The 26923-nt window shown below is 44.9% G+C and overlaps 3 protein-coding genes across 4 annotated transcripts in view; 1 reads left to right on the top strand and 2 right to left on the bottom strand.

Moving 5' to 3' along the window:
- The window catches only part of Acin1 (apoptotic chromatin condensation inducer 1), a 46151-nt gene extending 36029 nt beyond the window's left edge, over nt 1-10122 (bottom strand). Inside the window, exons 1-4 of the mRNA XM_038310708.1 lie at nt 9937-10122; nt 8463-8528; nt 2942-3053; nt 2459-2572 (exon numbers count right to left, since the gene is read on the bottom strand). Of these exons, the coding sequence (XP_038166636.1) occupies nt 2459-2572; nt 2942-3053; nt 8463-8528; nt 9937-10116 (472 nt within the window). The 5' untranslated portion in view covers nt 10117-10122. The remainder of the gene's footprint in view (nt 1-2458; nt 2573-2941; nt 3054-8462; nt 8529-9936) is intronic.
- C13H14orf119 (chromosome 13 C14orf119 homolog) lies at nt 9677-14261 on the top strand. Of its 2 annotated transcripts, none has more exons than XM_038310711.1 (2): nt 9677-10121; nt 13079-14261. In XM_038310711.1, the coding sequence occupies exon 2, from the start codon at nt 13080-13082 to the stop codon at nt 13506-13508; it is 429 nt and encodes a 142-aa protein (XP_038166639.1). In that variant the 5' UTR covers nt 9677-10121; nt 13079; the 3' UTR covers nt 13509-14261. The 2 variants fall into 2 exon arrangements, with proteins under 2 accessions (XP_038166639.1, XP_038166638.1); XM_038310710.1 differs by lacking the exon at nt 9677-10121 and adding an exon at nt 10439-10591.
- A 968-nt stretch (nt 14262-15229) lies between these two features.
- On the bottom strand, nt 15230-24947 carry Lmln2 (leishmanolysin like peptidase 2). The gene is made up of 15 exons (XM_042054088.1): nt 24824-24947; nt 20525-20860; nt 20308-20401; nt 20167-20218; nt 19621-19764; nt 19035-19160; nt 18776-18860; nt 18523-18668; nt 18272-18443; nt 17869-17938; nt 17684-17780; nt 17343-17594; nt 16535-16764; nt 16235-16414; nt 15230-15380 (listed from the first exon to the last, which is right to left on the bottom strand). The coding sequence occupies exons 1-15, from the start codon at nt 24945-24947 to the stop codon at nt 15230-15232; spliced, it is 2259 nt and encodes a 752-aa protein (XP_041910022.1).
- Between the last annotated feature and the right edge of the window lie 1976 nt (nt 24948-26923).

Raw genomic sequence — 26923 nt, 5'->3', positions numbered from 1 at the left:
TGACCTCCACACATGGTCTGTGGCATGTATGCTAGTGCTCCTCAGCCCCAACCCCAAATGTAGTAAGGGACGATGGACTACAGAGATGACTGACTGTTAAGAGCACTGGTTCTTCTGGGTTCAATTCCAGCACCCATATGGTGGCTCACAACAGTCTGTAACTCCAGTTCCATGGGATCTGATACCCTCTTCTGAACTCATGGAGCACAGACATACACAAAAGCAAAACACCCATAAACATAAAATTCCAAAGGGACAGAGTACTTGTCTAACATGTGCTAGGCTCTGGGTTTGATCCATAAACAAAGAAATTATCAACAGAATTTTCAGCTGGGTTTATAGCTTATCTGGTAGAGTACTTACTCATCATGCACCAAGCCCTAGGTTTGATCTCTCTAGCATTGAATGAAGCAGGATGTGATGGAGCATACCGTAATTCATGTTCAAGAGTAACTCCTGGTTACTCAGTGAACTGGAAACCAGACTAGACTAGACTACATGAGGCTCAAAAAAAGGGGCAGAGAGAGTTGAATGGCTGCACATGCTTTAAACCCAGTGTTCAGGAGGTAGAGACGGATGGATCTCTGTGAGTTCAAGTCCAGTCTAGTCTACAGAACAAGTTACAGGACAGCCAGAGTTACCCTGTCTTGAAAACAAAATAAAACAGGCATGGTGGTGTCTCAGTGGTTAAAAACACTTACTACTCTTACAGAGGACCCACGTTCAGTTCCTGGTACTCACATGTGAGTTCACAACTACCTTTAACTCCAATTCCAGGGCATGTAACGCCCTCTTATAGCTCCCCTGGGCACCAGGCACACATAGAGATGCACACACATACATGTAAGCAAAATATTTATACATATAAAATAAAAACAAACAATTTCTAAAAATTTCCCTCAAGGACTCAGACTAGGATCAAAAAATAGACACTAATAACCAACTTAAGACCTTACATAAAATAATCCTCAAAGGTCCTTCACTTTTTTTAACCTTACATGGAATTTCTTTCTCCAATAAATATCTCTAAAAAAATTTATCCTTTTCACGGAATTCTATGCTGATCGGGAGAGCTGAAAAGACACATATTCTGAAAGTGTTCAATATGGAGGGACTGTCCATATTTTTTTTTCTTTTGAGACAGGGTTTCTTTCTTTCTTTTTTTTTATTTAAAAAATTTCCATCTCCTCCCCTCTTCCTCCCCCTTCCCTCCCCTCCCCCCCTCCATTTTCAGGCCAAGGAGCCATCGGAGTTCCCTATTCTATGTTAAGACCAAGGACCTCCCAACTCCCCCCAGGTTCAGGAAGGTGATCAACCAAGCTGAGAAGGCTCCCACAGAGCCTGTCCATGCAGAAGAGTCAAAGATCAGCGCCTTTGTCCTTGGCTTCTCGAGATAGGGTTTCTCTGTAGCTTTGGAGCCTGCCCTAGAACTAGCTCTAGTAGACCAGGCTGGCCTCGACCTCACAGAGATCCTCCTGCCTCTGCCTCTGGAGTGCTGGGATTAAAGGCGTGCGCCACCACTGCCCAGCAGGACTGTCCATATTTAACCGTCCGGATGCACATTAACTACACTAACAGCTGAAAACATCTGCTCATTTACACACTGGCTCACTACACTACCTAATGACCATCACATACACTGCCTTGAAAATCCTAATTTTTGCTGGGAAAGTGGCACATGCTTTTAACTGCAGCAATCTGGAGGCTGAGATAGGTGGATATGTGTTTGAGGCCAGCCCGGTCTGTAGTAGTGAGTTTCAGGACAGCCAGGGCTACGTATCAAAACCTTATCACAAACAAAATCAAAATAAAATTAAAATCTTTCCAAAAGACAAAGGCTATATTTATAGTCTTTACATGAGATAACATGAAAAATTAGGTACCTAGTATTACTATCACACGAAAATCTTAATCTTACTTGAACCAATTATACAAATTAGGTTGGAGTTCTTTATACTATGTTCACAAAACAGTCTGCATTGCCTTTAACAGCACTCAGTATAACTGTATACATAATGATTTTATCAATACCCATCTACTTACTAGACTGTAAATTTCCTTATGACAGACATCTTTTCCTCTAGTATATTCTGGGGCCAAGTACATACCTGGTATACAACAGGCATGTAAACAGTAGATGTCAAATCTGGGAGTGGTGGTGGCTACATGTATACATACAACAAATAAAGAGATGAAAGTTGTGACTGTTGCTGAATTCAGAGATGTATGAAAGACGGAAAAGGTACAGAGAAAAATCATACTAACTGATAAGATACTGAGTAGTTAACATGTAAGTAAAACCACATTTTAAAAAGGACATAACTTCTCTAAGAACAGACATCAAACATCAGCTTTCCTCGGACTTTCATGGAGGCTTATCATGAAAGGAGGCATCACTACCTCCCCCCACCAACTACGCAAGATTGACAAACAGCGCAGTGGGGAGGGAGATACGTACTGGGCGATTGTCTGCTGAGTTCCAGCTCTGGTCTCTCCAGGCTGCTCTGAAAGTCAGGAGGCAGCAGGGAAGCCACTCCCTCAGGATGGATCATCTCGTCCTCCGACTCAGCTTCTGCAAAGTACACAGTGGGTCGGGGCAGGGAGGGAGTGAAGGGCTCAGCATGTGGGATTTGTAGCAGTGAAGGATGGCAGGCAAAGTTATAGATACAGACACACATACCAAAAAAGAACACTGAACAAAAACAAGCGCTAAGCTCCACCTCATCTAAAGGGTGGCATGACTTCCAACTCCTCTTCTACTCGGTCAAACTAAGCATCTCTTTCCCTGACACAGCCAAACTGTAAATCATCTGGCTTCACAAAACACTGAAAGCAAGTGAGCAGCTGTCTCACCCGACTTACTCTTGAAATTAGTGAGACCCATCTACTTGGTATCAGAGATCAAAGCAAAGACCGCGTTAGAAGTGACGGCCGGGCTTACCTTCAAGCTCTGCAGCCTCTCGAGCTTCACGTTCTAGACGCTGCCTCAGGAGCTCCTGCTGCTTTTCCAGATACTGCTTGATGAAACTGTTCTGGCTCATCTCCTCCCCAATCTGTGCAGAGGAAATGGGATAAGAAAGTCTAAGGGAGGCAGCTATTAGGTGATTAGAAAAGTCTGCATGCAGGTAACGGATACCTGAGTCATGAAGAGATGCAAATATGTTTTTCTAGTTTTAAAGGTTTTTTTTTTTTTCCTCATGGGAAAGTCACATAAAAATGTATTAAGACAGTTAAAGCATACAATCCAATGTGAAGCTCCATAGCTTCACAATGGCCATTCTAACTGCAGAGAAGCTCATGGTAATGTACATACTTCGGGTTTGGTTAATTTAGCTACATAACATTTTTATTTCCAAGTTCTTTTTTTATAATGAATTATTTTAATTATTGAAAACTTAAAATTTACTTAATGTGTATGGGTGCTTTGACTGTTTGTGCAGCACATTGTAAATGCCCACGGAGTTCAGAGGAAGGTATCAGATGCCCTAGGAATGGATATATTTACCTCTGAGCTGCCACATGGACACTGAGAATCAAACCCAAGTCTTCTGGAAGAGCAGCCAGTACTCTTAATTACTGAGTTACTGCTCTAACCCACCCCACCCCTTAAAAAATGCTTTAAAATGTTTATCACAAATTTAAGCTCAATATGTTAAAATGTTTTAAAAATTATTATGAGGGCTGGAGAGATGGCTCAGTAGTTAAGAACACTGGCTGCCCTTCCAGAAGACCTGGGTTCAGGTCCCAGCACCCACATGGCAACTCACAAAGGTCTGTAACTCCAGTTCCAGGTGAATCCCGATCACAAAGACACACATTCAGGCAAACCACCAATACACATAAAATAAAAATAAGTCAGTAAAAAATTACTCCTTAAAAAAGATTTAAAAAATTAAAAATAAAGCCAGGCAGTGGTGGTGGTGGTGGCGCACGCCTTTAATCCCAGCACTCGGGAGGCAGAGGCAGAGGGTCTCTGTGAGTCAAGGCCATCGTGGTCTACAGGAGACAGCCAAAAGCACTCAAAGAAACCTTGCCTTAAAAATAAATAAATAAAACTAAAAATGATTATGAAACATTTTACTAAAAGCAACAAAAGCAAATTACCTTATAAAGAAACGTGAATTTATTTAAATGATTTCTATAAACAGTAAAATCTGATAGTTTTAAACATGTAAGACTTTTCTCTTTTAATGAGAGATTAAAAAAAGAAAACAGTCTAAGAAAGTATACCAGGGAAATGCAAAGAAATTCCATGGAGCAAGTCTACTTCATGTATCTGGATCCAAGAAACATAACTCTTGGAAGATTTATCTTTCTTTATCTTTTTTTAGGTTTTTTAATATAGAATTTTTCTACGTAGCCCTGGCTGTCCCATAACTCACTGTGCAGGCCAGGCTGGCCTCAAAATTCAGGGATTCACCTGCCTCTGCCTTCTGAGTGCTGGGATTAAATGCAGGAGCCACCACCACCCAGATGGAAGGCTTTTTCTAAACATTCTATACTAAACATCAGAATAAATAGCACTATGGCAAAAAGAGAAACTATGTCAATATTTTATTTAAAATATTCAGTCCAAAGAGAAATGTTAGTGCACAGATAAAAAGAAGTAAGAATTCTAGGGACTACACTTCTTTTGGAAATTAGGTCTCACTACATAGTCCAGGCTGGCTTCCAACTTGAAATCCTTAGGCGTTAGCATCCTCAGTCTGAGTAGTATATCACAATGTGTGCTATCACAATGGATCCTGTTGTTGGCCCCTGTATGTATTGGGGATGGAGGAATAATACCTGGAGCCCTACCAGTAAGCTATATCCTCAGCCCAAATTATGCCTTTTCATCTAAATTTCTATATAAATTAGAATTTATCTAAAAATAACCTACCATTTTCCTTAAAAATAAGAAGAGTAGGCATGATGCATGCCTTTAATCCCAGCACTAGAGAGGCAGAGGCAGGCCAATCTCTATGATATCCACTGTGCAGGTCACTCTGGTCTACCAAGTGAGTTCCCATCTCAAAAAAAAACAAATGCCAGCCAGGCGGTGGTTGTGCATGCCTTTAATCCCAGCACTCAGGAGGCAGAGGAAGGTGAATCCCTGACAGATGGATCTCTGTGAGTTCAAGGCCAGCCTGGTATACAAGAGCTAGTTCTAGGACAGGCTCCAAAGCTACAGAGAAACCCTGTCTTGAAAAACCGAAATAAAATAAAATGAAAAGGAAAAGAAAAAAAGAAAAAAGACAAATGCCAGGCTGGAGAGACAGCTCAGCAGTTAGAAGCAACTATTGCCCTTGCAGAGGACCCAGGTTTGGTTCCCAGCACCCATGCTACCACCTGTTACTCCAGTTCCAGTGAGAACCTGACCTCTACAGACACCAGGTACAGACACAGTGCACATGCAGGCAAAACACTCCTAAAAACAAAATAAATAATTCTCTACAGAGTGAGTTCCAGGACAGTCAGGGATGTTACAGAAGAGAAACCATATCTTGAACAACCAAAATAAATAAATAAATAACCAAACAAGTTTTAAAAAGTAAGTAAATCTGGGAAGAAAAAGTCGTAGCTTCTCCAAAAGATCAAACTCCACCAACCCAGGAAAATATTTTGTTACATATCTTTAAAGTTCAAGTGCAGGGCTTTAGAGATGGCTCAGTAGTTAGGAGCACTGGCTGTTCTTACAGAGGACCTGGGTTCAAACCCTGGAACATAGTGGCTCACAATCACCGTTTACACAGTTTCAGGTGTTCTGACCCAAGAGCATCAGGCACACACAAGGCGCACATACACAAATGCAGGCACAACACGCATCCACACAAAATGAATATAAAAAAGTATAGTACTGCCGGGCACGCCTTTAATCCCAGCACTCCTGAGGCAGATAGGTGGATCTCTGTGAGTTCAAGGCCAGCCCAATCTACAGGAGCTAGTTCCAGGATAGGCTCCAAAGCTACAGAGAAACCTATCTTGAAAAACAAAAACAAAACAAAACAAGCATAGTATTTAAATGAAATTAAGAGACCAAAGAAAGGAATATGCATTCAATACTTGAGACACTTATAACACCACTTCCATTAAAAGATAAACAAAATAAACTACAGAAAAGGGAGTGCATGTGGCTTTTATCTGCAATTATACCACGAGAGCTGCCATAGTTTAAGGCTGGGCTACAGAGAAGTCCCTGCCTCAAAAACTCCAACCAAATAGTTTTGTTTTCTCTGAGTAAGAAGTTTTTGCCATGCCAAGCACTGTAGCCCATACCTTTAATCCCAGCACTAGGGAGGTGGAGCCAGAGGCAGAGACAGGAGGATCTCTGGAAATTCCAGAGTAGCCAGGGAAATGCGAGAGACCCTGCTTCAAAACAACAACAGCAACAACAAAGTCAATCCAAGGTTAATCCTTCCCCCATCTATAATACTCCCACATCATTCTTTCTGTCCTTCAGTTCTCTCTTTACAAGTCTCCCTCAAGTCCTTCTTTTATGTCTTCAGACCTCCAAAAAAAGGCAAGTCAATCCAATACTTCGATGTTTTCAATCATATTTTCTAACAGTAAATACTTATTTTCACCTGCAGTACCAGAGTCTCTCAGTACTCAATGGACACTGACGAACTGTGAGCTCCAAGGATAAAAAAACAAGTATGTTTCCTGCAAAACCTTGGTTAATACAATCAATGCTTCAAAGTCTAAAATGATCCAAAAATACAACTGTGAATTGACTATTCTAAGTAGTTTCTTTTTTAAATTGTTTTTTGAAGATTTATCTATTCTTATTTTATATGTATGACTTTTTAAACTACATGGATGTATGTGCATCACGTGTATGCTTGGTGTTCAAAGCCAGAAGAGGATATGGGATGCCCTGGAACTGGAGTTAAGGACGGCCGTGAGCCACCATGTAGGTGCTGGGAACAGCACCTGGGTCCTCTAAAGAGCAACAAGTACTCTTAGCTACGGAGACATCTCTTCAGCTTTCACTTATGGGTATATGCACACGTACCTTTAGATGTGTGTGTGTATGTGTGTCTGTGTGCTCAGCAATGTTCTTGGAGGTCAGAGGAGGGTTGGCTCCCATGGAACTGAAGTTACAGATGTTTACAACAGAGGTGCTGGAATCAACTCTAATTTGAATCAGAGTGACAAGCACTCTTGAGTACTGAGCTATCTCTCCAGCCCCTTACATAGTTGTTTTTTTTTTTTTTTTTCCCATGCTTGTTAACCTCAGAAACCTGACTAGATTATGGGACTCACAGCTTAATGAGGTATTAACAAGGGAACAGAAGACTTTCCACAGTATCCTGGGACCTCATCTAGTCCTGGACCCAGACACCATTGCATTTTCCTTTAAGTGTATGACATATTAAATGAAGGAATGTTTAAAAGATGAAAAGCATTCTAATAGACAATATGATCTAGACATTTATATTTTGCTTTTAACTATAGAATATTGTCTTCAAAATAAAACATATGTAGAAAGCTGGGGACAAGGCATAAGTCTGTTATCCCAGCACCAGGGAAGCTGGGTAGGAGGACTGCTCCGAGTCTAAAGTCAGCATAGGCTACATTGGGAGCTCCAAGCCATCATGGCTGCACAGAGAAATTGTCTCATTCTTCCAAAACAAAACAAAACAAAACAGTAACAACAAAAAAGCATAGTGTCTTAGCCCGGCTATCAAGCAGAACAGGTGCATAACTAAGAACTGAGCCCAACTACTTTTCCTACTACACGCGAGGAAATAAGGCCTTCAAATGTTGAGTTCCTTGTCCTAAGTGACAAAAGTTTCAGGGATGTCTAAGAGTAACTGTATATAGTTAAGCAGCTAGCACTAGAAATAAGGAATTTTTAATACAGAATCAAATTCTTAAAAAAAAAACTATGTCAATAAGAGTTGTTAATAACAGGTGTTTTATTTCACATCCCTATTCAAAGACAACTTTTCCCCAAACTAATGGCAAGTAAGTGACTTCAGATTCTTGTGGCACACTTCATCAGAGCTATACCTTTTGGCATGCTACACTGAAAGTATCCAAATTACAGCTCCACTAATATGTTTTTTTACTCTTTATGCAAAATTAGTCTTGATTAGAATTCAACTGCCCAAGCTGGAGAGAGCTCAGCAGTTAAGAGGCTCTGGCTGCTCTTATAGAGGACCCAGGTACAAGTCAGCACTCACATAGTGGCTCACACCTGTCTGTAACTCCAGTTCCTGAGGACTCAGCATACTCTTCTGGCCTCTGTGGGATCCAGACATACACACAATACATAGATATATATGCAGGCAAATCGCGCATACACATAAAAATGAACCTTAAAAAAGAAAAAGACAACAACTGTCTAATACGAGAACACTTGCAATAAAAATAATTTAAGAAAATACTGCTTCTGATAAGCATGGAAGATCCAACACCTTCTATTTCCAATTTTCTCCAAACAGCCCATTCTATCTAAACAAATTCTTTCTTACCTGTGAATTTGGCTGGAATGCAGCATGGGGTGTTGAGTGTTTCTGTAAATTTTCTAGCATTAGAGCCTGGCATAAAGAAGAGCAAAAATCAGAAACCAGGAGGGGGGACCAAAAAGCAGCCCAGATTTCTACCTCTCCCACAGCCTTTTCATTATGTTAAATCACTTAAATATACATTTATACCATACTCCTTTCATGGAGCTTAAAAGCCCTTTACTAATACTGTTCTCATGTATCTTCATGAGACCCTTAATGGTAGCCATGGTTACCGCTCCCAAATATACAGATGTAAAATACAGGCACACAAAGAATCAGCGACCTGGCTATGTCATAAAAAAAAAAAATAAGCAAAAGTGACAGAATCAGTACTAGAATCCCGATTATTGTCGGCAATTTTGACTAGGAGCCACTTTAAATCTCGTAATACGGGGCGGCAGGGGTGGGGGTGGAGGGCGGCAATCCAAATACTCAAACAAGCTTTAAATTACATGAACCCGTGAGGCTGCTGATTAGGATCTGACTTGGTTAGTTATTCAGAACTAAAACTAATTGAACTGGCACAATTTTCAGCAGAGTGACATCCAGACTAATCAAATGTATTAAAAATTCAAAAAGAAATTGACCACAGACTTTGTCATCTGTGGCTTGGTTTAATCCACATTCACCCACAAACTGTCAGCTTCAGGATAAGCAACGGTCTGTCAACTCAAACCCTGAACTAACCTCGTCCCAATCCGCACTATCAGCCATGTACCCTAATGAACTACACAGGTCCATCTCCTCTTCCCTCCATCTACATCAAACCGATACACAATATGGTATACCTCAGGACGAACCCATTCTCATCTACTCAAACCGATACGAAAATCCCTGTCTAATCTGTCTCACCTCTTACACTAATAGTCACCAAATTCTTATCCAGACTGCTTCTCGATTCCCTATACATTAGACACCCGTCTTTCACCAAGTCCTTCTATCAAGATTTCCCTTCATCCAAGGTCTTAATCTAATCAAGCGGACATTTTTACCCTACCCCATGTGTATTATTGCGGCTAGAGACACCAACCCTATCCGCCCAACTGTACCCCTAACTCGGACCCTGCCCTACTCGCCCCCTTAAGGCCAGCCACACCGGTGGTTGTAGAGGGATTTAACTCCTTCTGCAGCGCATGCGCCGAAAACACAGACACAAACAAGGAGGGGGTGGGGGAAGAAGGAAGGAGCTTAAGACACTCCGGGAGAGTAGCGCGCACCCTCCCATTTTGGGCTCGCGCTGCTGCCGTTAAGGCGGGAACCGGCGTTATCTCTATTCCAGCGCAAGCCACACCAACCACCGTGCGCGTGGATCTGCAGGCTCGCGCTGGCGGCCTGAGAGAGCTCGCGCCGAGCCCGGACACTGCGCCTGCGCCGCGGCGGAGACTCGTCTCTACCGGGTCCGCTCCCCTCCGACACCTCGGCAACGCTGACTTCTCACCCCTTTGAGCCGCTTGACCAGGGCACTCTTCTGCCCGCTCTTGGCTAGGCCTCGCTGCTCCAGTGCGGCCTTCAGGTCGGTCACCCGCAGAGCCTGAAGAGGCTTCCCGTCCAGAGTCACCTCCTCCAGCTCCGCCATCTTGCGTGAGGTACTCGGGTCCGTCCCGACGGCTTCGGGCATCTTCGGTAATTTCCGCTAACGCCCTTCGAACGTACCGAATTGGCTCCGCCCACTGCCATAGTCTACCCCTCTATTACTGCTCTGAATTCCCCGGCTTCCTCCGGAACTGTTCGGTCGTTTCCGTCTCCACATCGGTACCAATCGGCTCTTTCTATTTGCCCAGCCGCCGCCCCCTCCCTTTTTTGCGTTCAGGCTCGTTTGTTTTCGTCTTGCCGAGGCTTTGATCGAATCTGTTCGGAAGCCCTCGAATCGGGTTTAACCGTAATCGGAGATATTCGGCTATCTTCGGACCTGGGGGATGAGGCGCTGGGGCACTTGGGTGTTTGGGGCTGGTTTGAGACCGGAAGTACGTGGGTTACTGGGCTGGCTCTGCTTAGGGTTTTCAGGAAACATGGAAGAGACTGCGGGAGCTGGAGCTGAAAGATTCTAGTGATCTCTGGGCGCCCTTTGAGAGGAAAGGGGAGGTAACTAACAGGTAAAGAAGTCCCTCCTTGTCCAGATAAGATTTGGTGTCTGTCTGCAGGTTTCCTTTTGGGGAACCCTCCTGCTCCCGTGGCGAAACTCCTGTGGTCCCGCATCCTCTACATCCTGGCCATTCGGTCTGAGGAATACTTGGGGGCTTGCGGCTTCCAAACGTGGGAAAAAATAGCTTCCCAGGCAGTAAATTTACTAATGACATTGAATTTAAGTTTACCGTTGAAGCCATGTGGCAAGACCCTGGAAAAATTCCCTTTCCCTGAAAAAGAGAAGTTTTAGAAAGAACCTACCCCTTAGGGTCTCTTTGAAAATGGCAGTCACCCTGAACCGCGACTTGAACTGATCTTTAGGGATTCCTATCTTTGTCGATACAAATCTTCCAACTCGAAGCAGAAGGAACAGAAGTAGCAATTTAGGTCATAGAGGGTTGAAGGTTTTCGTAGTTCGAGATACAAACTGTAGGACTTAAACATTTTGGATGAAGTTGGCTGACACTTGATGCATGAGCACATATAGGTATAAACCAGTAAGGAGAACGGTTCAGATACACATGTGCACCAGTATCTCCCTTCCTTGGCTGCCTAAGTCAAGAAACCAAAGGCACCTTTTTCAGAACCTTGAAAGTGTAACTTGTGATTTATCAGCTATTACCTTCCTTGAGGCAAGGCCTTTACTCATCCTACACTGAATTTATTGGTGCTGTACAGAATTTATTAAGGACCTCATAGAAAATAAAAACAATTCTGACAAATTTCAGAGGCTGTGTACACATTGCATAGGCGGGTTTTGGCTCTCGGATGTCCCCACACTGTTGATAACTACAGAACAGTCTGGGAGCAGTTGCTTGTACCAAAGTTTATAAAACTATACACTTTGATTTTAGAGTGGATAAATGTGAACCTAACCTGAAACAGAAGTAGGAGAGATAGAACAAGTATTTTTGTTTGTTTGTTTTGGTTTTCAGAATAGAGTCCTGGAAGTCACTCTGTAGACCAGGCTGGCCTGGAACTCAGAGATCCGATCTGCCTGCTTGTGCCTTCCAAATTCTGGGATTAAGGCTTGCCTCACCATTGACCAGCTTGCTTTTATTATTTTTAACTGAGTATCTGTGTCTGTCTGGGGGTGTATGCGTGTCCCGCAGACGCTGAGTATCTGTGTCTGCCTGTGGGTGTATGCGTGTCCCGCAGATGCTGAGTATCTGTGTCTGTCTGTGGGTGTATGCGTGTCCCACAGATGCTGGAGGCAGTACTCTGAAGGGACAGGAAGTGTGTTTAAATGCTGAGCAGTCGTCTCCCCAGCCCCTCAGTTGGTTGTTTTAAGATTATTTGTAGTGGTGGCTGGAGATCCAACTGGTAGAGTGCTCTCTTAGCATGCAGGAGCCCTGGCTTCTATTCCTAGCACCCTGGGAATGGTGTGGTGGGCCGTCTCTGTTCAAGGCCATCCTTAGCTATGTGTTCAGCCTAGGCTATGCGAAAATTAGAAGGGATGTGGGGAGGGAAGCTGTGGGTGGATGTGTTGACATGCCTGTAATCTTTAACACCAACGCATGGAAGGCTGAGGCAGGAGGCAAGATTTTTTTTCTAAGATTGCTTGAGGTAACCTGTAACAATGATTACTCTACTCTTGACCCAGAAACCTCTACCTCCAAATCATTCAAACCAAGAGGTTAGGTGTCTGTGTTCACTTTAGAACACATGTGAAATTGCCCAAGCCATCAAGGCCTTATGTACCCAAAGAGCTACCAAGTACCTGAAAGATGTCCCTTTAAGGAAACTGACCTTTTGGCAGTATTACAGTAGAGTTGATAAGAGTAGGGCTAGATATGTGATTGGTGGTCCCCAAAGAGTGCTGAAGTTTTGTTACACATGCTTGGAAATGCTGAACTACAAGCTTTGAAGTAGATTCTGTGGTCATTGACAATATCCAGAACAGTGCACCCAAAATACAGTCAGATTAACCCACGTGTGAGCTTGCCTGTCACTTCAAAATGATCTTAGCTTTTGAAAAGAAACTGTTCCCAAAATGGAGGATGGGCTACAAGGAACAAAAACATCTCAGGAGAAACTAACGCTAACAAAAACTTCCAGCACGTGAATAACTTTAGCGTCAAATAAATGTAAATAAATGTTAATGAAATAAGCCAGGCAGTGGTGGCGCTTGCTTTTTTAATTCCAGCACTTGGGAGGCAGAGGCAGGTGGATCTCTGTGAGTTCAAGACCAGCCTGGTCTACAAGAGCTAGTTTAGGACAGGCTCCAAAGCTACAGAGAAACCCCGTCTCAAAAAGCCAAAAAAGAAAAAAAGAAAAAAAAAGGAAAGAAAGGAAGTGTCCTGTTGTTTTTCTCTAGGAAAAAAAAGAAAGGGTCCAGTTGCTTTCCTCTAAATTGAATTAGTGGCTATCAATTGGGTGCAGTAGGGTTTGCTGCTTAGGAGGTTGTTTGGATTGCTCTCTGCCATAGACTGTATTAACAGATCTGTTTGTTTCAGGATGCCCCTGGAATCATCGTCTTCGTCAATGCCGCCATCCTTCCCTTCTGTGTTACCTTCGGTGCCAGATGACCTTGCCGGCTCGTCCCCTCCTCCAATGTCTTACATCACTTCCCAGGAGATGAAGTGTATTCTTCACTGGTTTGCCAGCTGGTCGGGTCCCCAGCGGGAACGTTTTCTGCAAGACCTGGTAGCTAAGGCAGTGCCTGGAAAGCTGCAGCCACTGCTGGATGGTCTGGAGCAGCTTAGTGTGTCTGGGGCAAACCGGCCACCGTGTATCTTTGAGTGTCAGCTACGGCTTTGGGATCAGTGGTTTCGAGGTTGGGCTGATCAGGAGCGCAATGAATTTGTCAGACAGCTGGAGGTCAGTGAGCCAGATTTCGTGGCAAAGTTTTACCAAGAAGTAGCTGCCACTGCCGGTAAAGACTGATAGCCAATCAGATCAAGAAGATAACTATGTCTGATCAAACCAAAGACCATGACTATAGTGACAATCGAGTGTAAGTTTGTCACTCAGATTGGCCTGAATTGCTGGGGTAGTGGTGTGCCCTTTTCTCCAGCACTAGGAGGCAGACGCAGCCGAGCCTATGTATCAGGTTCCAGGACAGCCAGTGCTACAAAGAGACCCTGCCTCTGGGGGAAGAAAATTGTGTGAACTTCATGATGAGTGCCAGCACTGTTTTTAACTTAGCGATGCCACCTGGACTCTAAATGTCATCCATTTAGACAAATCTGGTTATGGCACGTACTTGCTTTAGCAGGAGATGTCTAAATTCAAGAATTTAATGACTTTTGTTACTATAATTAAATGAACCTGTATTTTATAACTCAGGTCTACTGCTGGCCCAGATAGCTGGTTTTACCACATTCACCCAACTCTAGCATAAAATGTGATGTCCTAACTGTTGGATTTTCCAGTGATGATTTAATAAATTAAGGAAAATCAAGAGAAGAAAATAATTACTTGATCCATTGCATTGTTTGACTCCAAAGAGCAATGAATGTTAGATAAACATCAAATAGCAGCAACCTTTTCTAAAGCGTGTGTGATGCACTTAGGGCTGGTGGCAAATGTTCCTGTTCTGTCATTGGTCTACAACAGTCTGAAAATAACTGATGCTTCACAAAAATCACTGTTAATTTGTGGGGGAGTATCAAAATAAAGGATAGTTCTTCACCATAAGACTCCACATTTTGTATATGGCAAAACTATTGAAAAGTTGATATTCTAGCAAAGAGGCATTCTGAGGAAAGTAGAACAGGATTTACAATAAATAGATTTTCATTTATTTACTTATTTATTTATTTTTTGGTTTTTCGAGACAGGGTTTCTCTGCAGCTTTAGAGCCTGTCCTCTTGTAGACCAGGCTGGTTCATTTATTTTTAAATGTATGTGTGAGGGCCTTAATCCCAGCACTCAGGAGGCAGAGACAGGTAGATCTCCTGAGTTCAAGACCAGCCTGTTCTACAGAGTAAGTTCCAGGACACCAAGGTCTACACAGAGAAACCCTGTCTTAAAAAAACAAAACAAAACAAAAACAGTGGAGGGGGTTGGAGAGATGGCTCAGCAGTTACGAGCATTGGCTGCACTACCTGCTCTTCCAGTGGTCCTGAGTTCAATTCCCAGCAGCCATATGGTGGCTCACAGCCATCTGTAATGGGATCTGATGCCCTCTTCTAACATGCAGGCATACACACAGATAGAACACTCATACATAAATAAGTACTAAAAATTACGCAGTTCTGGATGTGTTCATGTATGTCTGTATATGGGTACTCATGAGCTACAATGTGCACATAGAAGTCAGGACAACTTGTAGGAGTTGGTCTTCTCTCTCCACTTTGTGGCTCCTTAAGAATCAAACTCAAGGGCTGGAGAGATGGCTCAGAGGTTAAGAGCATTGCCTGCTCTTCCAAAGGTCCTGAGTTCAATTCCCAGCAACCACATGGTGGCTCACAACCATCTGTAATGGGGTCTGGTGCCCTCTTCTGGCCTGAAGGCATACACAAAGACAGACTATTGTATACATAATTAATAAATAAATAAATATTTAAAAAAAAAAAAAAAGAATCAAACTCAAGTAAGTGACCTTACCCATTGAGCCATCTTGCTGGCTGGCATCACACCTGTACATGTATCTCTCATGATGATTAAGTGGTAGATGGTCCCACTTGGAGTGTAGCTCGTTTCTGATAAGCCATAGTTCCCAATGCACCCACCAGAATTAGCAACAGTAGGCAGAATCCCGTGGGTAGAAGTTGGTCAGTCACAGAGAGGTTATGGTCCAAGGAAGTCAACAGCCTAGGAACAGGAAAGGCACTGTTTGTCCTGCAGTAGTGTTCAGGTGTTATGGAATGGAAACCTGTTTGGATCAAGCACTAGGGCAAACAACCCAGTAAAAGCTGATGTTGAACCCAAAACATAGGTATGAAACCAAGGTCCAAGTCTCCAACAGCTTCAAGTACGGAAAGGAGACCCTAATGGTAATGACAAGCATATGGGAAGACACTGCGTAAGAGATCTGTGATGGCCCACGTTTACTCCTGAGGCAGGAGGATCAGAAGTTCAAGATCATCCTCTGTAAGTTTGAGGCCAGCCTGATCCTAAATGAGATCTTGTCTTTAAAAACAAAACAACAAAACAAAACCATACAACTGGGGAAGCAGAAGCAGATGAATCCATAAGTTCAAGGCTACCCTGGTCTACAAAGTAAGTTCTAGACCAGCCAGGGCTATACAGTGAAACCCTGTCTCACCCTCCCCTGCCCCCACAAAAAAAAAAACAAAAAAACAAGATAATTGAAATTGCTAAGTTCTAGGGATTGGGTCCTATTACTGTTTGATGGGTACAAGGTGATGTTGGGCATCTTTACTGACAAACATAGCCTTGTCTAGAAAAAGGTATACATAAATGCATGCCTAACAAATGTGAATTCAGGGGGCTGGAGAGATGGCTCAGTGGTTAAGAGCACTGTTCTTCCCAAGGCCCTGAGTTCAATTCCCAGCAACCACAGAAGCTCACAATCATCTGTAGTGGGATCTGAGGCTCTCTTCTGGCATAAGGTTACACATGCAGATACATACAAATAAGTAAATCTTAAAAATACCCAAAACAAATGTGATTTCAAATGTCTGAAAGCAGGGGCACGTTCTTACTTGCTGTATTCTGTGGTAAAGATGGCTTCTTCATAGTGTACTTGGAGGGGTTTCTCCTGAAGAGTCAAAGTCAGGGTCCTGTACAGTGTAGCAACGGAAGGCCCTTGGCAGCCTGGAGACTTCCACATACTCACAGTGAACACCAGACTCGAGGTGATGGCTGGGCTGTGAAAATAGCACCTGCACAGACAGTGAGATCACTTGATGCAGGAGGAGTGCTTGAACATCTAGAGTTAAGTGTAGCTTCAGAGTGAGGAGAGCAGAGTTCAGTGTCTAAACAGGTAGAATTGTCCCCTTTACCTGCTAGTGCCACCTCTTGTCACCAGAGCCTGCAGAACCACCTCAGCCAGCTCTTCTCTCTGTTCTTTCCCCAGAGAGTAGCCTGGGGTCCCAGCTAACCCTAAAGACAGCTGGAATAGCAAGTTTGGGGTTGAAAAACTCCTCGGTGGAGAAGTGATGGCACTGGTAACTTCGTTACTCATGCATAGCCGGCCTTGGGGACAGTAGAGAAGACCATTGTATCCAGGTATCTGCAACGAGATGGTAGGGTGTAAGCTACAGCCTCGGGTACTCGTTGAGGGCTACCGTCTAGGGAAACTGGCCCAGTCGTGGGCTATGGAGACAGGAGGAGAAAGATAGGTGGACCAGAGGCTGAAGATTCAGCCCAGAGATTGCAATGCCCCAGGTTTGATCCCCAGGACTGCTAAGTAGATACATATATTATAAAAATTCAAAACTTCAAAAAACAAACAATATTAGGCTTGGTGGTTCATGTCTGTAATCTCAGTGTATGGGAGGCTAAGGCAGGATGATTGTTGCAAGTTTGAGGATCGCCTAGGCTATGTAGCTAGTTCTGGGCCAGCCTGAACTACAGAGTAAGACTCTAAGAAGCTAGGCAGTAATACCAATCAATCATTTCCCAACTTTTCTGCCTGTGTGCTCCGACTACTCTTAAAATTCTCACCTGGCCCAGGCGGTGGAGCTCTGTGAGTTTGAGGCCAGCCTAGTCTACAGAGCAAGTTCCAGGACGGAAAGCCTGTCTTGAAAAAAACAAACAAAACCAAAAAAGAAGAAGAAAAGAAAGGAAGAAAGAAAAAGAAATTCTCACCTGAATAGCCTTTCCCGGAAGACAAGGTATCCAAGGTGATCCCTCCACTTGTACTTTGTATGCTCCCTTGTGTGTGCATTGATGTAGATAGCAACGGCCCGTGGGAGTTACCGAGAGCTGGCTGCCCTTGTCTTCGGAGAGCACTTGGGAGGTGAGGTTGGCAAGGAAGCATCGGCTGTAGGGATGGTAGATCTCCCCGTGGGGGTTCTTTGCTCCGGCAAGGAGTCCGTTCTCCACCTTCCAGCACTCACTCTGAAGTGTAGGTAAAATGGCAGAGTAGTGTAAGACCGCAGAGGTCGACTCTTCCTGGCCCTGCTTCCTCTGTTCTGTAGTCCACTCACCCCACTGGCTAAGGGTTTGTACATGCGGCAGCCTTCTAGCGTTGGGTCTGAGGAGCAGCTTCCCTTGTCCAGGTGCAGGTAGTGGCAGCCCAGCCCACTGTGTGGAAGCGATAGTTAGATAAAGACACTGGGATCGCCGACAGCTGTACTGCCCACTCAACACACACTGCCCACTCCACACACACCTGCGGGTGCAGAAGAAGTCTGAGGACCCATTCCTGCATGTGCTCACCAGGCCAAATCCTACACCAGAGCCTGCTTGTGCGATAAGAAAAGAAGGTACGCGAAGACGAAACCTCAAACTGGCCACAGTGACATATGACTTTAATCCTAGCACTTGGGAGTAAGAACCAGGAGGATCTCTGTTAGTTCAAAGCCAGCCTGGTCTACAGAGTGAGTTCCAGGGCAACCAGAACTACTCAGCCAGACCCTGTCTTGTGGGAGGGAGGAGATAAAACCCCATCCTTCAGCACCAGCACTGCTTACAGTTTGAATTACACCTTAGTAGCGAATAACTCCAGACTAGATCCTGCCACAAAGCTGACTTGGGTTGGAAGTGTTGCCCGGCAGATCTCTCTTGCCTCTTACCCTGACCCCACAATAGCTGCTCTGCAGCGCTGTAGTTGACTCGATACCAGCCTGAATCTTCAAAGGCAGCCAGCGTTACTGGGTCAAGTCGACTGCGCTGGGCACCTTCGAAGGTAGCCGTCATCACAGAGCCCTGGAATAACCTGGACTCCCAGTGTGAAGACACAGAGCCCTGTTGGGTAAGGCAGCAATTAGTTGGTTGCTATTTGGCTATTCCCTGTTTCTCTCATCATCCCAAGGTTTAGTCTCACCTCTTCTTCCAAAGGAGCGCCCAGCAAAGCCCCCGGGACACCCAAGTGCTTGGCTAGGCTGTGGCTAACAGCTGGGGTGCTGAGGAGCAGTTGTCCCCACGCATCTCGTCTTGTCACTTGTTTCCTTGTAGAACAGTTCTCTCTGGCTGGCTTCGAAAAAGGAAAACTCAGGAAGGGTGACGTAGAACCGAGAGGTGGTGAACTCCCCTGGTCGACATGACAGGAAGCCCACTCCCTCGTTCCTCCCGCTTACCACTGAGTTCTGAGGGGCAATCCCGCCATTTCTTGAAGAGCTCTCCAGAAAAACCCAGTGTGTGGAGCAGCTCATGTAGCGTACCCTAAGAACAAGTGGTTGCAGTGGGGGGGGGGCGGGCTCTGTAGCAGGACTCTAGCCCCTCTGCATAACCAGCTCTCTGTAGAGCCTACGGCATCTCCTGCTCCACCTCCACTAGGTTCTTCCTGGGAGACTGCCACCCCGCCCCATCCCCCCGCACCCCTCGTGCAGTAGTCACCATGACAATGTCACTGAGGCTGAGGCTGGGGCTGGTGAGATGTTGGGCACAGTAGACAATGGTGCCAGCGAGGGGCCTGTCTTCTGAGTCCAGCTGGCAGCAGGCGGCGTAAGCTAGGACAGAGGGCTGCCAACAAGAGAAGGTAGCCAGGCCGGGCGGTGGTGGCGCACGCCTTTAATCCCAGCACTCGGGAGGCAGAGGCAGGCGGATCTCTGTGAGTTCGAGGCCAGCCTGGTCTACAAGAGCTAGTTCCAGGACAGGCTCTAAAAAAAAAGCTGCAGAGAAACCCTGTCTCGAAAAACCAAAAAAAAAAAAAAAAAAAAAAAAGAGAAGGTAGCCAGAAAGGAGGAGAGGGAGGCAGGCAGTACAGCTGGATGGAGCCTTTCTGAAAACTGAGCAGGGCCTCTGGAGAGCGCTGGGGGCGTGGTGCCCTTGTGGAAGGTTCTTAGCCCCAAATTCTAGCTTTGTCAGCATACCCCAAACTGCCTCCCCCAAGCACAACTCAATAAAGCTGCTTCTATTTCCATACCCCTCCTTACAAAACTTCAGACTAAGAGAGGGAAAAGGGGTGGGCTTGGAACCTCACCTCTTTGTGACACTTGGAAGTGTGGGCGACCCGCACATACAGGAGAAAATCAGTGTTTTGGACACCAGGGCCGTCTGGTTGGATCAGCTGGGGCAGACCATGCTCTGGCCACACGGAATAACCGCGCAGGTGAGCATCGGGTATCTGTCAGGGATGAAATCTGTATAAACTTAGCAGATGGATGGAAACTGGAATGCTAGAAGGAAGGAGATAACGCGGGCTGTCTCAGTACCAATCGAGGTAGCCAATTGGAGCTGATTGCTAGCTGAGTGTGTATAACTCAGAGCACCTAATGGCATGTGCAAGACCTGGGCTCAAATTGAGTTAAAAAAAAAAACAAACCCAGAGTTGTGCCCCTAGCCACCAGAGCTCTGCTTTAACGTATCGGAGGAGAGTTGGCGGAAAGAAACTAAGGAATGCACATTATTATGAAGAACAGGACAAGTTGACGAATCTGAGATCAGTTCCTTTTATGAGCTGAGGTATTAGGGAAGTCTAAGTAGGTTAGAGACCTTCAGATTCCTAAGACTGGTGACTTGCTCTTACCTTTGCCCCGAGGCAACTCTCTCCTTGGTATCCTGGGTTCAAGAGGCTACACCTGTCCAAAAAAAAAAAAAAAAGTGTAGAAATTAGCTGGAGACATTTTCTAGATGTCTTTGAAGAAGACATCAGCAGTGACAAACTCACCTGTGGTAGTTTGGAGTGTCTGGGTCTCCCCAGATGGCATGGCAGTATCGTGTGGGGTCCCGACTCAGAAGCAGAGATCCTTGTACTGGGGTGACTTAAGACAAGAGGACACTTTTTATTTCATCATCTGAGTTCAAGTCCTTTTCTGTAATGAACTCTTTGTTTTGGACCTCTCTTCCCCTCAGCCTTCCGTGATTATTGCTGGCTCCTCACTTACCTGCAAGGATACTCTGAATTCTTCGAGTGGTCTCTCTCAGTGCAGCCAGGGCTCGAGATGCCCCTCTCATTTCATCCGCATCAGGAGCCCAAGCTTCGTTGGATACGGGATCTCTTGTATAGTAGGTCTGGATTCTAAGGGGTTGAGGATCGTGGGAGCCAGGGAGAGGAAGGATCGAGGAGCGGAAGTGTATGGGCGCGTGGGAGAAGTGGGGCCCGAGAAGGCGCACAGACTTCTGGGTCTCGTCATGCAGACATCTGCTTGCGGCTACCCCAAGGAGGAGTAGCAGCTGCATCTTCACCCTGTGTCTCCACTGCCAGCCCTGGGTCCTGCCCGCTGTGCCAGGTCAGATATTGCCCTTCTCTCTGTATTCTCTCTCCACATCCCCGGCACCATTCTCGCTTGTTCTCTGAGGAGCTGGAAGTTGTTAACTAAGTCTCCTTTCCTACTAGGAGGTAGGATATGGACCACAAGGACTAGGGCTGTCTCCTCTAGGGTGCCAGAGGTGGAGAGCTGGGGAAGTGTGACTCCCAGCCTTCAGTTTACTTTCCCAGAGAGGGCCTACCTCACATTCCTGTCTTTCTCAGTGGGAAGTCTTGAAGTCTCCCCCAAGACCACAACAAAAAAAGTGGAGGCAATGGATGAGGAGATGGATGAGGAATGCCTGGGGGCAGTCGTTTTTTTGTTTTTGTTGTTTTTCATGGATGCCTGCCATCTCCTTGGAGGTGAGCAAACAGGTCTTGCCCTTTACTGGACCAGCCTCTAACGAGGCTGTGAGACTTTCAGGAATGTTCTGCACCTGTGTAGTATTGCCAGCAGGTGCACAACAAACAAACCAACCAACACCTCCTCCTTGGGGAGGCTGTGAGCTAGGCCTGAGAGGCTTCCCAGAACCCGCTCGCTCATTGGCAGGAGGGGGAAAATAACTGTAAAGATGGGCGTAATAGAAGTTCAAAGATACTCTGTGGGAACTATTGGAGCCCTTTGTTTCCTCGGCTCCCACTGCGCCTTTCTGAACTGCTTCCCCTGGTTGGCTACCATTCCTCCCCGTGGGCTAACCCCCACCTTTCCTTTCCTGTAGTTACTCTGGGAAGTCTTTCTTAACATCTCCAGCCCAAATTCTACACCCAGAGGTGGGAGGGAGCATTTACGGGACCCTCCTTGTAGCCCTGACAAGCCCTACTTTTCTCTAAGTACAGGCACAGGCTCTTCCTGCTCGCCAAAACTCCAAGAAGAAGCCTACTTCCTGTCAGGTCTTCAGTGTGGAGATGAGTGCCTAACTCTATTGTTTTAGCTTCTTTTCTCTGTTATGTAGTCAGGTCTTGAACCTGTGACCCTTTTGCCTCTGCTTCCCAAGTGCAGAGATTACAGCCAAGCACCTTCGTGTCTGCTCCACTAATTGCAAGGGATAAAGTCACATATGTTAAAGCAGAATATCTAATTAATGACAGGGAAGGATTAGAGTCTATTCTTATTTTTTATTTTTTGGCTGGGGGAGCAGGATCTCACTGTGTAGCCTTAGCTAGCCTGGAACTCTCTATGCAAACCAGGCTAGCCTGGAACTCACAGCGATCTTCCTGCTTCTGCCTCCGAGTGCTGGAGTACTGTGACTAAAGATGTGCACCATCACAACCGCTCAGGACCAGCGTAGTAGAAGGGAACTTCTGGGTTCTCTGGGAAATGAATATGGGCAGGGTTTCTCTGTGTGTAGTCTTGGCTGTCTTGGAACTCTTTGTAGACCAGGCTGGCCTTGAGCTCGAAGATTCTCCTGCCACCACCACCCAGCCCTGTTTATGTTCTTTTGACCAAGTGCTCTAGCGTTCCCATTTTAAGGATGAAAATACTTAAAGGATTGCTACGGGGAGTAAGCGAGGGTCTGTAAAGCGCTAACAGTGCCCAGGGCACGAGACAGTTCAGCAGTTAAGACAGTGGCTCTCACCCTTCCTAATGCTGGGACCCTTTTTTTTGGGGGGGGCCTTTAATACAGTTCCTCAAATTATGGTAACCCTCAACCATAAAATTATTTCGTTGCTACTTCATAACTGTAATTTTGCCACTGCTACGAACTGTAATGTAAATATCTGATAGCAGGATTCCTGCTTCCCAGCTCCCATGTCAGGTACCTTACAACCATCTGCAGCTCCAGCTCTAGGGGTATCCAGGGATTCTGGCCTCCAATGGCACTCGTGAATGAGAAAAGAATATTTATTATGAGGAGGGGGAGGCTGTGGTCAGAATGTAAAAGAAATAAATAAAAAAAGAATATATATTATATGGTCTAGGGCAAGGTCCTGTTTTCACCTTCACTAGAAGAAAAAAAAAATCACACACTGAAATTAGAGAATTTAGAATTTAAAAGCTTATTATTATTAGGTGTACAAACTTGAAGGGACTCTTTTTCTTTGTCTAAGACAAATACAGCTTTCTCAAGCTGTCTGAAGACCTTTCATCTGAAAAACAACAACAAAACCAAACAAACCAAAAAGCTCCCACTAAGAAGTATTGTGTGCCGAGTACAGTCGGCCTGGCCCATTTCTGGCCCTTCTCCACAGCCACTCCTGTTCTTTGCTGCCCCCATGTGGCCGTGCTAGGAGAGACCTTACCCTGCTGGAGTAGGGGCTGTCCTTAACTTCACAAAGGCTGTGGGAGTGGAGGGTGGAACTAGCTCCACCCCAGCAAAAGAAACACAGGGACACCTTATTTTTCCTGCACTGCGTGCCTATAAGTAGTTTATATTACACCTCTCAGATCAGACAGAGCCTACTGTAGGATGGCAGTGAACTAGGACCTACTGTCAACCCTGCGCGGAAATGCCTGGAAGAAAAATTCCTTGCCCCTGCTTTACTCCAGATCCAAGCTGTTTACCCTTTGGGGTTTTCTCTATTCCCCAGAAAGAAGAGAACATTCATTTGTATATACTGTCTTCCAACAACAATTATTTCTCATCTTTAAAAACAGGTTTTTGTTTAATTATTTGTTTGTTTTTCTCAGACAGGGCTTCTCTGTGTAATAGTCCTAACTGCCCGGCCTCGTTTTTTTTTTTTTTGTTTGTTTGTTTGTTTTGTTTTGTTTTGTTTTGTTTTGTTTTTGAGAAGCTATCATTTGAACTCTGGATCCTCCCAACTCTTTTCTTTGAAATTCAGTGCTGCAATCACTTTTAAAATGCATTACTATGCCCAATTCTATTTTTGTTTTTTTTACATATTTAGTCTTTCTTGCTTTCTTTCTTGGTTTTTTGTTTTGTTTTGTTTTTGTTTTTTGTTTTTTTGTTTTTTTGTTTTTTTTTGTTTGTTTTTTGAGACAAGGTTTCTCTGTGTAGCCCTAGCTGTTCTGGAACTAGCTCTGTAGACTAGGCTGGCCTTGAACTCACAGAGATCCTCCCACATCTGCCTCCCGAGTTAGTCTTCATTTTTAAGCTTTATTTATTCTATGTGTATAAGTGTTTTACCGCCCTGTGCATGTGTCCCTGGAACTGGAGTTACAGATGATTGTGAGTGTGAAGAATGAACTCAGGTCCCCTTCAAAGGCCACAAACACTCTTAGCTACTGAAACCTCTTCATTGCCCCCAGCTCTATCCTGACTTTTGTGAGACTGTGCTTTTCTACCAGACTTCGGAGAGAAATAGTCTTACTCATCTCTTTGAAGATGTGTGAAGTAACTATGGAGGGCTGGTGGAGCTCAGAAGATGAGGGTGAGGCAGGAGAAGGAGGTGAGGAGTTACGCGTTAGCCATTGTCATTACAAGCACATTTCGTGTCCTGACATTGTTCCAAACATTGTATACCCCTGTGAGTCTTCCAGAAATCTTAGAAGGATTAGGTATTATTGCCATTATCTCAATTTTACAATCTAGGCACAACAAAATTAGGCAATCAAATAATTGTGTGGGATTCCAACCCTAGACTCCTCATCTCACCAACTACACAGTATGGCTTCTCAAATTCACCCAGAGAGGGGGCTGGAGAGATGGCTCAGCGGTTAAGAGCATTGCCTGCTCTTCCAAAGGTCCTGAGTTCAATTCCCAGCAACCACATGGTGGCTTACAACCATCTGTAATGGGATCTGGTGCCCTCTTCTGGCCTGCAGGCATACACACAGATAGAATACTGTACACATAATAAATAAAAAATATTAAAGAAAAGTATTCACTTTATTTAAAAAAAAATTCACCCAGAGAAGCAGAGGTTACATTAGAGAGACAGGAGAGACAGAGGAGAAAAGGTGGTGACCGGAGGGAAGGTGGATACGACAGGGGTGAGGAATTGGAGACAAGAGGTTGGAGGATAATGGAGAAAATACAAGGGAGCACAGTCAACAGAGGTGGTGGCATTGCCGCTGTGGTGGTGTCACCGGGTGGTGCTCTGTCCAGCAGGAACTCTGTCAGATCCTTTGCCCTTCCACCTCTAGCATTCTTGTCCTCCATTCCACTCAAGTGAGATAGTCCCAGGCTGTTGCCAGAGCCTTATCATCACTAGAAACTGAAACATCTACGAAATAACGGAATCAAACACCCCTCTCTGATACGATCTCTTTTCCTTAGGGTTCGTTGCTAGGTTGGCTCACTGCAGCTGTTGGACAAGCAGGCTGGGAAACGGTGACCCTTCTTTTCTTTAGTCTCCCCTTCTCTGCCTGAGGGTGTAGACTCTCTGATGAAATTCTTTCCTGAACGTCTTCAACTCCTCTTCCCTGTCTATCCTTTCCACCAACCTCCCTAGTTGAGCACCAACCTTAGACGGATCCAGCGTTTGCCTGCATCTGTATTTGAGCAGCTAAGGACCAGAGGAAATCATTCCAGAAGACAGACCATTGCCGCTCTAAAAAAACGCTTATCACCAGCTCCAACTGTGTGCTCCCAAACCAGAAATCTCAGCGACCAGCTCTCTCCTCCTCCCCTTAGCAACTGGGATTTGTTGTTGTTTGCTGGGTTTTTGTTTTGTTTTGTATTTTGGAGACAGGGTTTCTCTGTGTAACATCCCTGGCTGTCCTGGAACTCACTCTGTAGACCAGGCTTCCTGGGTGCTGGTTTAAAGGCATGCATACTACCGCGTGGCTGCAACTAGGATTTTGTACCTTCCTTCATGCCAAAGCCTCTCCTGCAGCTCAGCCACTTTTAGGAGCCTCTTTTTTTCACAATTAAAAATAAAAGCTCTAAGATAGGAACATCCTCTGTCTATTACAAGTCTTTTTATTATTTTAAGATGGGGTCTTGCTATGCTGACAGATTGGCCTCAAACACTATAGTCCCTTCTTAGCTGACTGAGTGTTGATTGCAAGTTTGCTTCACCACGCCCAGCCAAACCTATTTTTGTTTGTTTGTTTGTTTGTTTTTTCAAGACAGGGTTTCTCTGTGGCTTTGGAGCCTGTCCAGGAACTAGCTCTTGTAGACCAGTCTGGCCTCAGACTCACAAAGATCCACCTGCCTCTGCCTCCCGAGTGCTGGGATTAAAGGTGTGCGCCACCACCGCCCGGCCCGCAAAATTTATTTTTAAAAATTATCACTAGTTTTGGTGTTTTGAGACAGGGTCTCACTATGTATCATCCCTGGCCTTGAACTTGCTATGTAGACCAGACTGGCCTCAAACTCATAGAGATCCTCTTGCCTCTCTCTGCCTCACAAATGCTGGGCTTAAAGGTATATGTCTCCATGCCCAACTCAACCCTATGTGTTTTAAATTCTTTGCTACATGTTAAAAAGACAAACAAACAAAACCCATTTATTTTGGAGGCCAGAGAGTTGGCTCACCGGTCAGAGCACTTGCCACTCTTGCAGATGACCTGGATTGAATTCCCAGCACCCACATGGTAGCTCACAACCATCCAGAACTCCAGTTCTTGGGGAACTGATACCCTCTTCTGACCTCTTTGGTCATCAAGAATGCATGTGGTACACACATATACATGCAAGCAAACTTGTATTGCAAATACAATAAATAAATCTAAAAATAAAATTTAAAAAGTAGTGTGTGTGTGTCTGTGTATCTGTATATGTGTGTCTGTGTGTGTGTGTGTCTGTATGTGTATGTCTGTGTGTGTCTCTGTATGTGTGTGTGTCTGTATGTGTGTCTGTGTGTCTGTATGTATCTGTATGTGTGTCTGTGTGTGCCTGTGTCTGTGTGTGTCTGTATGTGTCTGTATGTGTGTGTCTGTGTGTCTGTGTGTGTGTCTGTATGTGTGTCTGTGTGTGTGTCTGTATGTGTGTCTGTGTGTCTGTATGTGTGTGTGTGTCTGTATGTGTGTCTGTCTGTGTGTGTGTCTGTCTGTGTGTCTGTATGTGTGTATGTGTGTGTGTCTGTATGTGTGTCTGTGTGTCTGTATGTGTGTCTGTATGTGTGTGTGTCTGTATGTGTGTGTGTGTCTGTGTGTGTGTCTGTATGTGTGTCTGTCTGTGTGTGTGTCTGT

The sequence above is a fragment of the Arvicola amphibius genome, chromosome 13 (genome assembly GCF_903992535.2).
Source record: "Arvicola amphibius chromosome 13, mArvAmp1.2, whole genome shotgun sequence".
Taxonomy (NCBI): Eukaryota; Metazoa; Chordata; class Mammalia; order Rodentia; family Cricetidae; genus Arvicola; species Arvicola amphibius.
The sequence above is the reverse complement of the archived record's forward strand: the minus strand, read 5'-3'. Positions and strand labels throughout refer to the sequence as shown.